Source organism: Anolis sagrei, chromosome 4 (genome assembly GCF_037176765.1).
Source record: "Anolis sagrei isolate rAnoSag1 chromosome 4, rAnoSag1.mat, whole genome shotgun sequence".
Taxonomy (NCBI): Eukaryota; Metazoa; Chordata; class Lepidosauria; order Squamata; family Dactyloidae; genus Anolis; species Anolis sagrei.
The window spans coordinates 239,424,079-239,437,357 of NC_090024.1; the positions used below are offsets into that span (position 1 = coordinate 239,424,079).

The window sequence follows — 13,279 nt, forward strand, 5'->3', positions numbered from 1 at the left end:
TGTGGAATGGGATGAGTGAGAAGATGGAGATTCATTGGGAAAAGGTCCCTGTCAGCTATTTGGCAGAAACAGCAGCACTGCAAAACTGGCAGTTTGAAATCCAATGGCACATAGCAATCACCAGCACACACTCCAGCAGTAGGATTTCATAGCTGGGAATTTAATAAACTCAGGTGACACAGATTCCAGTAAGTTAGAGCTCATCAGATGGCTTTGCTCAAGTGTAGAAATTGAAAGGAGTTTGAAATCTTATAAAAGGCTGCAAAAAACAACAAACCACAACCAAGAGGGAAGACAAGAAAACATGTTCTGAAGTCATATAGGACAAGTATCAAATGTATTACAAATACCCCCAAAGATAATAATAAAAATCACTACAATGTTGTGTTCTCAGTGATTGGACAGATAGTACTTTCCCAGCATGTCTAATTGGCCAGACAAGTGTATACTGAAAAAGAGGCTCATTTAAGTATTGAGGTCTCAAAAGACTTGGTGGGAAGCAGTTCTTTAATTTTTCATTAAAGCATCCATTTCAAGCATCCAAAAGCATTTCCATACATGCTAGGGAGGAGACTCTCTTGTGCTACATCTGAACCAACTTTTACACCAGTGGTGCAGAAGCCAGTACGTTGCCCAAAACCAACAAACCAACCAACCAAAAACAAAACAAAACAAAAATCACACACACACACAACCCCCCAAACCAAACAAACAGACAAAACAAAAACACAAAGTTAAATTATAATTGAAAACCACATACACATTTTAAATTTAGACAGGAAACTTCTTTGGCATAATTGCTAAGGAGAAATATATAGAAGGCAAGTTCAGCTAGGAACTTCAGTGCTCAAGCTGCAGCATGCCAGGCATTGTGGCTACAAATGTGCATAATCCAACCTATTCCCATCATGCTGCCTTATTGCATGCATGTCCATAGGCTGGTCTGTTTCCTGGGGTGTTGCAATGCAGTGCTGCCACAGTTGCGCAATGGAGTAACAGGAAGGATGGCAACTACTACCTGGCAGGTATTCCAAGTGGCTCATCAGGAGATGAGGATAAGGCAAGAAATACTAGAATAGTATAGAAACCCCTCAGTTATTGGCTTGAAAGAAGCTAATTGTAGTAGGAAGTGGAGAAGTAGAACATGCTGCTTTAATGTAAATGTTCAGTCTTCTTGGACTTGTCTGCCACTTGTCTTGTCTCTAGGAAAGACTGTCTCCTGCCATCTCATTCCTGCAATGTACAAATCAGTTCACTGTATTCAGGTAGCAAGTTTTCAGTACCTACACATCATGCTCAGAGAGTCTGCCAAAAAAGATAGGTGAAGATTTCTTACCAAGATGCTACAAAAATCGTCAAGCCACTGAGGAACTTCTACCACACTCATTTATGTCGATTCATCCCCAAGGTTTTCATGCCACAATAATGATGCTCAATGACAATGTGTGCCATCACACACAGCAACAAGAGAGCTGACAAGATGATGATACGTGTGCATTTGACTGCAACAACGTTAGGCAGGATTTCTTCACTGTAAGAAATGTTCAACAATGGAATAGATTTGCCTTGGGGACAATGATAGACTCTCCTTCTTTAAAAGTCTTTAAACAGAGGTTTGATGAGCATTTTTCAGGAGTGCTGCAGTTGTGTATTCCTACATGGCAGAGGATTGAACTAGATGACCTTTTGGCCCCTTCCAGCATTCTATGGTTCTAATGAAGAAATACGTATCCAAACATAGTTGTTTATAAGTCAAACTCATGGATAACTGCGATGCACTCTACGTGGGGTTGCCTTTTGAAGACTGTTCGGAAACTCCAACTAGTCCAGCGGGAGGCAACCAGAGTACTTACAGGAGCGTCATACAGGGAGCATACCACCCCCCTGTTATGTCAGCTCCATTGGCTGCCGATCCAATTCTGAGCACAATTCAAAGTGCTGGTCTTGACCTACAAAACCCTATACGGTTCCGGCCCAGTGTATCTGCCCGAACGGATCTCCCTCTACGTCCCACTTCGGGGTCTAAGATCTTCTGGGGAGGCCCTGCTCTTGGCCCCGCCTCTATCATAAGTGAGATTGGCGGGGACGAGGAGCAGGGCCTTCTCGGTGGTGGCCCCTCACCTATGGAATTCACTCCCCGGGGAAATTAGATCAGCGACATACCTCCTTTCCATTAGGAGAAAATTGAAAACATGGATTTGGGACCAGGCATTCGGACAATCTGGCAGATAAATAAAGGACTTTGACAATTGACAAGAATGGACAAAGTGGAATGAAATTGTGGAACTCTGAAGGACGAACGCTGAGCATGAGATTAGTTTTATTGATTGTGTTATATATTGATTGTTTTAACTGTTATAATTGTTTTAATTGCTGTTTTATACATATGTGTATTACTGTGTAGGCATCGAATTGTGCCTTTTGTAAGCCACCCTGAGTCCCCCCTCAGGGGTTGAGAAGGGTGGGGCAGAAGTACTCGAAATAAATAAATAAATAAATAAATAAATAAATAAGTTGAGGGAAGCTTTTGTGTTCAAAATTGTATTTTTTTTATTCACATAAAGGTGGAGGGTAAAACTTGGAAGCATGTGAAATAAATTATCTATAGAGGGACTGCCAAACTCCTCAAGGTTTATAGTGTAAGCTCCTATTAAACAAGATGCCAATACTCTGCTCCACCTTAAATATTAAAAAAGGCAGATGTGCCACCCTTTTCAGCTCTCCCACATTGCTGCTGAATGCAGGTCAGGCTGAAAAAAGAAAGTAAGGAAGGAGGGCTGCCTTTCTTTATCTGATTTGGGTCAGGGAGGGATAATGGAGTGGGAGTATTGCTTCTAGGCCCCACCACACCAAAATAGACATCTTACTTCTGCCTCTTGCCATTGCCACTGCACTGTGGAAGGTTGCTTCCCTTACTCTTCTTCCACTTGCTTATTTAGTCTGTATCCATGCCATACAGATTTCATTGAGTTAGCACTGTTTTCATCCGCTTCCAGCCACAACCCAAGGAGAAGTCAACCCATGTTTTGGAGGCAGATTCATTTGTCATTTCTCCCCAACTTTTATGCAAGTATATACAAGAAGCCCCAAACTTCCTACTGTTCTCTTTTGTATCTTGGACACATTTTTACTCCATCTCCTAGCAAGTCAAAGAATCGTGAAGTTGGAAGAGATCACAAGGACCATTAGTTTTTTTTCTTAATGTTTAGGTGGAATTTGTTTTCTGAAGTTTTAAGGGTGGCTCTTGGTTTGTACCAGACAACAAAGGAGAACTTCCAAAGAGAAGAAGCCAAGTATGACTGAACACAAGAAGTCATTTAAAGCTACCAGGTTTTCAACAACAGCCTCTATAATCACGGACAGCAGATAGCGAGGAATGTTGGTTATTTGCATAAACAAGTCTGTCACCATGACTATTACTATGGCAATTGAAAATCATGTCACAATTTGGCCATCCTGACCTATCAACAGTAACAAATAAAACACTTTTAAAAATTACATCATAAAGGATGTATGGCTTAACAAACTTCCAGCACCAACAAGGTTTTGATTTCAGTCAGAAAAAAGGGAGAGGGGGAAAAAGTCTCTTTCATTTTATAAAATGCTGGACTGCATTGCTGGATGTTGCTGCTAATCACTGGAGGCTTTTTTTCCATGTCAGGAGCAACTTGAGAAATTGCAAGTTGCTTCTGGTGTGAGAGAATTGGCTGCCTGCAATGACTTTGCGCCCAGGGGATGCCTGGATATTTTATCATCCTTTGGGAGGCTTCTCTCATGTCCCTGCATGAGAAGCTGGAGCTGATAGATGGGAGCTCACCCCGCTCCCTGGATTCAAACTGCCGACCTTTCGGTCAGCAGTCCTTCTGGCACAAGGGTTTAACCCACAGCGCAACCAGGTGGCTCTTATTACTGGAGGTGAACAAAAGAAAATAAGGAAGGCAGCAACAATATGGAGACTGAAGAGATGGTGGCTGACTCAAGGCAAGGTCTTATTGGGGGGGGGGGGTGTCAGTTAATGAAGTTACAAGCCATGCAGGCTATCAGCTCTGCTCCATTAAAAGCTCAACACCATCCTATTAAGAAACAACGTGGCTTTTGTGTGACCTCTGGTCTTGCAATCAGTTGCCATAAACCTCTGCTTGGTATGACCACTGAACAGTTCAAGAATACTTGAAGGAGGGGCTGAACCTTGACATGCTGATCCTACTATGCTTTCAAGATTATTATATGAACATCCTGAAGAAGTTCTCAGTAGGATAAGTACACTTGCAGAAGGGATTAGTTCACTGCCACTGGTTTTTTTTTCCTGCTACGAAGGGGCACTTGTAAAATGTTGTCCATTACAGTACATGTGGATGTTCACAAATTTGTAAGATGTTGGACTAAGATGTTGTAAAATGTTGTCCATTACAGTAGATGTGGATGTTCACAAATTTGTATGATGTTGTACTAATTTCACTATTATTGGTGTGCTTTCTTTTTCTACCACTTTTATCCCACTTTCATCTTTAACAAGCTGTGTTTATTTCTTACTACAGAAAGTCTGCAAAGTTCCTTCATATGGAGACTACGTGTAATGATACATCTACCATACTATTTAAAGAAAACAACAAACATGAGCCTTCCTGTATCTGGTGCTATGAAAATACAACCCGATTTGGCTTTGACTCATCAACATGAGGTGTCAAGAAGTGTTTAGTTGACTAGGAGTCTATCTAAGCTGAATGCTGATCCAATCCACCCACCTACAAGCAGAGTCAGAGATCACGTTTTGACAAGATACATGGGCTTTCCAAATGTTTAAGATTGGTTCTATCATAAGATTTGTAGGATTCAGCTGAGGAAAAAGTGGGAAATGGGAAAAAAATTAATGATTCATCCCTTGTTAAGCAAGCTTGAATCAAGCTAGAAAGCAATCTTTCTAGGCTGCAGAAGACATGACTGCCCATGAATTACTCTCCCTAAAGCTTGCCCTTAATTTCTAAGTGTATTAGTTACTCACTAGTTTTCCAAGTGAAACCAGTAAGTATAAACCTTTATTTGACTCTGTTTTCCCCTGCTTAATGCCGTAATGCTCAAATGAACTAATTATACAGGAATGTCCAGCACATGTTATGGCCTTTTGTTACATTATTTCTAAATGGATGAAAAGAGACCACATCCTTGTTTTCCTTAGGTAGAATAGAAATTAAATTAAGATTGACCTTTAAAACCTTTTTGTTAAATACAGAGAAATAGTTCTGCAGCCTAAAAAGCAGTCCTGCTATTTGTAATGCATTTGTGAGACCAAACAATTCTACTATTGAGAACTGATAGCATAACTAGATGGAACAGAATGATAGTTTATAGTGGCAAACAATGAATAGCAGCTTAGACAATGTCTCTCTCTATGTGCATATGGAACATGAAAGTCGCCTGTTGACTTAATAAACATTATATGATACACAAAGACAGCAACTCTTAATACCTTTGAGAAAGCCCACCAGAAGACAATGATAAATCTTTACAAGTAATTAATTACAAGCCTCATTGCAGACCTTTTACGAACAGTGTGGTCTTCTAGTTGTTTACTTCTTATTATAATTTGAATTGTTTTCCAAATTCATTTGCTTAAACAAGCTTAAGGGAGGAGCATCCCTTTTCCATTTTCCATATCCATAAACAGAAGAAGACTCTGTTGGTGTTATGGAATCCAATAGCCACATTTTCTTTCCACACCTGAGTCATCCACCATGTTACACTGAAAAGCTAATAGAAAATGACTAGGTGAAGAAAAAAAAAAGGCATTCAGACCAGAAGCTCAAAGGCTGCTGATGGCTAGCAAATGAATGTTGCACATGTCTGTGGTGCCCATCTGGGCAGCCCATGCGCTCCTGTAAGGCACGCAGCTGAGCAGCATCTGCAGCATGCAGGCCAACACGTGAAGTGGAGGGGGCTGGCTTATCAGTAATAAGCCAGCTCTGCAGAGTGACACTATGGCCAGTGAAGAGCACGCGATGCAACACAAGCCCAGGGCGGGTAATGTTATGATGCTCAGCCCTGCACATTGTTGTGGCACGTGGCATACTCGTTCCCCTTCTCTGCTCTGAAGGTTTGTTTGGGTTTGCTGCCATTTGTTTGTCCACTTTATTTGGCATTTCCCCCCATTAAATGAATAGGCAAGCTTAATGTCCTTAATGTTTTAGACTTTCCTTCTCATAGTTCTTGACCACACCAATTGGAGATTAGGAGAGATACGTTCTCTAGGACACCAAGTCAGCTTATCCATGCTCTAGATCAGGCAAGAGTAGTTGGACCTAGTCACCAATTTTCTGCCCTGCACTCATTCCAGGGATTATACTGACTGCTAAAAGCCCCCAACTCATAAGAGGCTGAATTCCTTCTAGCTATGACAAAACATTTTTAAAATGTTTATCAACGGTTGGGGTTTGCAACCTATTTACATTGTGAACTGCTTTCCCCAGAGTAATGACACTTCTATAGCTAGAAAAAGTGCAGTCTGGAAGGGTGAAGGGCCACAAAAAGCAACCTTGATTACCAAGGCTGAGTGGTGCATAGGCAACCCAGTAGGGATGACAATACTGGGGAAAGAAAACAAATCACTGTGTTAGCATCAAAAGAAATGAATTAACATTGCTGGGGATGATAACTGCATACATGTGTAAAAGCAATGTTTCACAAACAGGTTGCTATGTAGCGTTAAGTCTGAGATTCTAATCATGCTGCCCAAGTCCTCTGGGAGTTGAAATCTAACAACATCTGAGGACCTATGGGTTAAATGATCTCCTTATCTATGATTATACAACTTTTCTCATACCACCATGGTGACCCTATTGCAGATAAGAATTCCTCCATAAGATAAGGAATGAAATATATATAGGTACAGTAGCTGCAGATTCTCTTCGACTGCAAATGACCAAAAGTGCATAAGGATAGACAAAGTTAGACCAATAACTCAGGTGTATAAACATGTAAGTAGAATCTTCACAGGAGATACAACTAGGTCTTTACCCATCTGTTTGGTTTCTTTTCAAGAGTCAAACTGAACCCATGGATCAGATATTTCCCCCCAGTTTTAACCCTTCGCTGCAACACTTGCAGAATTAAATTACTACAGAATGTCCACACCAAGTTAAGGATGTCCCCTCTACCTCCATTCAACTTTAAATGTACACCTACGATCTTACGTACCCAGAATATTGCCACCAGTGCACACATGTGCTCAGCACCATCACATCCAACAATACCTTAAGAGCAGTTATAGGTCACCTTTATATCTAAAAGCATACAATTTTACAGTAGCAATATGCAGAAAGCTTGATTTCCTAGACGTTTCTTCTATAATGAAGGCATTCTAATGTTGGAATCCACCAAACTTTCTTTAGTCTCATACACACACTCTAGTTCACATGTGAGGCTTTGTGCAAAAGCAGTTTAGCAGGTCAACACTGGGAAAAGGTTAGCCTGCTAAACTGATTCCCCACTGATGAATACCACACAGAGCTGTTCAGCCACAATATGCTGCCCATACACCTCTTTTACCCTAGTCTGTACAGGAAGATAAACTTCTAAGTACATTTTGCCAGGAGCCCCACACAGAGGGTTACAAATCACCTTACCTCCTCCATTCTGGAAAAAAGGGGGACAGAAGTCAATGAGAAACAAGGCCAAATCTTTCACGTTTATTTTCTTTCTTTAATTTATATCTCACCTTTCTCTCAGGACCAAAAACATTCTGCTTCAAATCCTCTAAATCCGCTACTCCCCTCAGGTAAGCAACTTTTTCTTCATCAGGCCTGAAGCCAGAAAAATTAAACTACCAGCCCAGTCAAGGCAGTAGTTCTCAACCTGTGGGTCCCCAGATGTTTTGGCCTTCACCTACCAGAAACATGAACAGCTGATAAACTGACTGGGATTTCTGGGAGTTGTAGACTGAGAACCACTGCCCTAAAGAGAGAAGGCGTTCTCTTATACTTGCACAAAGAATGGGAAACTCATTTTTTGGACAGTAATTCCTGAAATTCTCCAGTCACCATGCTCAGAGAGTCAGGGAGTTATAATCCAAGAAGCTGACTTTCCAGTTTCTGTGCACTACAGGAAGCAGAGGATCTTGTTCCTTTCCCCTTTCATTTTTGTCTTATGAATAATAGAGTGTACCTGCAGAATTGAATCACTTCTGGAGTTGTATGTATCTGAGTGGGGGACAATCTCCCTTGTGCCACCTTAGAGGCTAAAAAAGGTATTTATCTCGGCACAAGTTTTTGTAGACTCTGGAACACATCATCCACTGCACTTCGTGCTACACTCCATGGACATTTAGCATATATCAGAGCATGTTAAGGCCTTTCCCCCCACAAGACTCTTGTTTTTTTTTATCTCCAGTTTTAAGGCAGTGAAAAGTGGCTGAGAGAAGAATATGGTCTTTGTAGAATCCCAGCTGATACAGATTGCTATCATGACCACTCCCCCTTCTTATTTTACTTCAGAGAGCCTTAATATTAAAAGTAATGCTAAAATAAACTCTATGCTTGCACACTGTTTGTACAGAAACACCTCCTACACACATAACTCCTCACTTATTCCTGAGTTGTGGGTTGGAAGGCCTATTTATGCCCTGCAAGAGCTGCAAAAAATTACAGGTTGATTATCCTTTATCGGGAAACCTGAAATATTCCAAAATCTGAAATTACCCACATGGGTATCTGCCCAGAGGTGGTGTGAGATACCCCCCAATGCTCTGGAAAATTATTTTTCTTCTGGACTACAACTCCCATGAGGTTTTTGAGGACTTGCTTGGCGCTCAGTAGTTACTTTTTCTGAACTACAACTGCCACAAACCCCTCTCCTTATCCTATGCCAAGATACAGGCTAGCAATTCAGGGAGCAGGAGTGCAAAAGACATTACAAAGTTTATTTCCCAAAGTCTGAGGCTAGTGGGGGAGGGTGGAGACAAAAGTGTAATTTAAGATGCCATGCATAATTTGGATTAAATCGTTTATTGTCAAGAAAGCCCTGTGCCGGGTACCTTAAGATGGAAATGAGCTGAAGGCACACAACCATAAATATTATGTATGCAAAAAAATAGTTTACCCAGGGGTGTTCTGGAGCCTCTCCCAGGGCTTAGGAAAGTTACTTTTCCGAGATTACAACTCCCAGAAGCCCCGCCCCCTAACATCTTCCTTCCAGTCATCACAATTGGGAAACAAACTGAAGACAGGACAAAATATATGCAAAAGAAGGTTTGCTCAGGTTTGTTGTGAAAACACGCCCAGTACTTAGGAAAATTGTTGTTGTAGTTGCTGTTATATTCTGCTTCCCTCTTCTCAGGGAGACTCAAAAACGGTAACTGTAGTCCAGAAAGTTACTTTTCTTGGGCTCCAACTCCCAAAAACCCCTTCTCTTACCCTCAGCCAAGTTACAGGCTGCCAATTCAGGGAGTAAAAGTATGAAGGATATTAAAAAGTCATGTTAAATTGTTGTGGGGACTCTTCCACTGCTTAGAGAAGTTACTTTCCTCAGACTTTTAAAAAATATTAAACAGAAACTTCATTAAGTAGGAGACACTGAATTATTTTTTCATAACTTGTTTTTGACACTGACTAGACTTTTAAAAAAATCACACTGCAATCCTGCTAAGTATGAACTCTGAATTAAGCCTCATCAGGTCCAATGAACTTTCTTCCAAGTAATAGGGGCCCACAGTTGCAATACAAAGGGCTTGGCATTTCTGTCAAAGACAAAGGAGTTTATGTCTGGGCTAAAGACTGTCCTGGCAGCAAGAAAGAGGAGAAGATGCTACCATCTAGTTAGCCTGACAGCAAGACTAGGAAAGATTCTGGAACAGATATTAAGGAGGAAGTCTGCAATCACTTAGAAAGAAATGCTGCAATCACTAAAAGTCAACACGGATTTCTCAAAAACAAGTCAAGCCAGACTAATCTTATCTTTTGTTTCAATGGAGTTACAGGATTGGTAGATGCAGGGAATGCTGTGGACGTAGCATATCTTGATTTCAGGAAGGCCTTCAACAAAGTCCCCCATGACCTCCTTCCAAGTAAACTAGTCAAACAAAGGCCTGGCAATACTACTATTAGGTGGATCTGTAATTGGTTAAGCGACTGAACCCAAAGGGTGTTTCTTTCCAATGGTTCCTCTTCATCCTGGAAATAAATGACTGGTGGAGTGCCACGGGTCCTGGGCCCAATTCTGTTCAACATCCTTATTAATGACTTGGATGAAGGTTTAGAAGACAATCTTGTCAAGTTTGCAGATGACACCAAAAGAGGTGGGATAGCTAATACCCCTGAGGACAGGATCAGAATCCTAAATAACCATAACAGGTTAGAGAGCTGATTGGCCAAAATTAACAAATTGAATTTCAACAAGGACAAATATAAGATACCACACTTAGACAGAAAAAAAAGAAATGCAAAAATACAGAATGAGAGGAGACATGAGAACAGCCACGTATAAATATGTGAAAAGGTGTCATAAGGAAGAGGGAGCAGGCTTGTTTCAGAGGGAACTGAAGGCATGGCTTTTAAAAAAGGCTGTTGATAATGGTTAATGTAACATCTAAAATCTGGAGGACGTAAATAGAGGTTGTACTAGATGGTCCGCGAGGTTTCTTCAAACTCTATTAATATAAAAATAATCTTATTTTTGTAGCCTGCCTCCATCTCCCCGAAGGGACTTGGGGCACCAAGTACCTAAATCAACACATAAATTAAAATAAACACACAATACAATATAAGATAAACCAGTAGTATATAAAGAAAAAGCAATTTGAACTCAAAACGATGACCAATAAGCTATAGTGTCGACTGTTGTTAAAACATGGTCAACTGTAAACAACAAGAAAGGAAAGGGATACTGCAAGATGTAGCTAATGAACAAGGGCATGGGATGAAAGTGCTGTGCTCTATCATAATTGTGGACTGTTGGGCTAGACATTTTCAAAGGCTTGTCTAAACATCCAAGTATTCAACTCTCCGGAAGGAGGACAGGGTTAGGGCCTCCCTAATCTCCTTGGGGTGGCCTTCCAAAACCAGGGACCGAGAGCAGGGCCTCGCCCGTCGATCTTATAGTTCTCAATGGTTCATAGCAGGAGATACGTTCAGACAGGTAAGTTGGGCCAGAACATTCAGGGCTATATAGGCTATTACTACTACTACTACTATCTGAAGATGTCATGAAAAAGCACCAAGGAACTTCCTGGTATCTGGTTTTCTAATGGGTTGGTATTCTTGTGAACATAGAGCAGGCCTGGGCCAACTTGGGCCTTTCAGGGGGTTTAGATGTCAACTCCCACAGTTCTTAACAGCCTCAGGCCCTTTCCTTTTTCCCCTTCTGCCGCTTAAGCGGGTTGATATTCTTGTGACCATAAAGTCACAGTGGAGGACCTTAGACCAGGCCTGGGACAACTTGGGCCTTCCAGGTGTTTTGGACTTTATCTCCTAGTATTCCTAACAGCCTCAGGTCCTTTCCTTTCCCCCCTCAGCTGCTTAAGAGGGTTGATATTCTTGTGACCATAAAGTCACAGTGGAGGACCTTAGACCAGGCCTGGAACAACTTCGGCCTTCCAAGTGTTTTAGATGTCAACTCCCACCATCCTTAACAGCCTGAGGCCCCTTCCTCCCCCCCCCCCCCAGCTGCTTCAGCGGGTTGATATTCTTGTGACCATAAAGTCACAGTGGAGGACCTTAGACCAGGCCTGGGAGGACCTTAGACCAGGCCTGGAACAACTTGGGCCTTCCCAAGTCAACTTCCACCATCCTTAACAACCTCAGGCCCCTTCCCCCCCCCCAGCTGCTTCAGCGGGTTGATATTCTTGTGACCATAAAGTCACAGTGGAGGACCTTAGAGGTGTTTTGGACTTTATCTCCCAGCATTCCTAACAGCCTCAGACCCCTTCCTGTCTCCCTTCAGCCACTTAAGTGGGACCAAGCCTGGGTCAACTTGGACCCTCCAGATGTTTTGGACTTCAACTCCCAGCATTCCTAATAGCCTCAGACCCTTTCCTTCCCCCCTCCCCTTGTGACCATAATAAAACCACAGTGGAGGACCTTAGACCAGGCCTGGGACAACTTGGGCCTCCCTAGTGTTTTGGACTTCAACTCCCAGCATTCCTAACAGTCTCAGACCCTTTCCTTTTCCCCCTCAGCCACTTAAGCGGCTGAGGGGGAAAAGGAAGGGGCCTGAGACTGTTAGGAATGCTGGGAGTTGAAGTCCAAAACACTTGGGAGGCCCAAGTTGTCCCAGGCTTGGTCCAAGGTCCTCCACTGTGAGGTCCTCCGAGTGAGGCCTCCTTTGCGGCCTACCTTTGAGGGAGGTCTCGACGAGGCGGAGGTAGAGGGCGCTCTGCTTGTTGCCGTGGCTCATGCGCTGCCCGAGCCCGTCCCGCTGGAGCACGCACTCCTCGAAGCGCACCACGTTGGGGTGCCTCCTCCGCAGGCTGGTCAAGGCCCAGAACTCGGCCAGGGCCAGCTCCACGTTCTCGGGCGCGTCGCAGCGGATGCGCTTGACGGCCAGGCGGGCGCCCGTGCGGCCGGAGAGCGCCTCGTAGACCACGCCGTAGGCCCCGCGGCCGATTTCCGCCACTAGGCGGTAGCGGGGCGGCGGGGGAAGCGGCGGGGAGGCGTCCTGGCTCGGGCCGCGGCCTACCTCCATGGCGTCGGCGTCTTTTCCCTTCGGAAGCCGCCTCAGGCGCCGCTCCGGGACCCTTTGTGCCCCTCGGCGGCCGCCGTCGTTCCTCGTCTCCATGGCAACGCCGCGGTGGGGCCTAGTTGCACGACGAGGCGCTTTTGGTAGTAGTCGTCGTTGTGGAAGCGCCGTTGTTGTCCGAACGGCCAGGGAGCGCCTTTCTTCATCCCGCCCGCCCCGTCAATTCGGGGCTGCCTTCTCTCCTTTCTTCTTCTTCTCCTTCGAAAGAGAACCACATCCACACAACTAAGGGGCGTGAAGGCTCGGAAAAGGGGGAAAAAGCGCGCCTGCCCCTTTAAAAACGGCCCAGCCAATCAGAAGCGGAGGAGGGGAAGTTGGGATGTACCACTTCCCAGCTGGAACAGGGGTGCGCGTTATAAAACAGAAAGGCAATCCTTCGCTTTAAAACTCCCGATTGCAAACACACGATATTATTCCTTTGTTTTAACACAAACCCGCAAGAAAAAAACCGACATCTTCACGACGTTGGCTCATTTTCTATACAAAGCGTCCCCTCCCTTTCTCAGAATGGTTCGTTCCCTTTCTTGGACTGTAAACATTCATTTATCGCTCCTGG

General features: G+C 43.5%; 1 protein-coding gene across 1 annotated transcript in view; it reads right to left on the reverse strand.

The window, feature by feature from the left end:
* The window catches only part of LOC132773016 (serine/threonine-protein kinase 35), a 32,059-nt gene extending 19,034 nt beyond the window's left edge, over positions 1-13,025 (reverse strand). The window contains exon 1 of the mRNA XM_060771888.2: positions 12,321-13,025. Within this exon, the coding sequence (XP_060627871.1) occupies positions 12,321-12,762 (442 nt within the window). The 5' untranslated portion in view covers positions 12,763-13,025. The remainder of the gene's footprint in view (positions 1-12,320) is intronic.
* Positions 13,026-13,279: the final 254 nt, after the last annotated feature.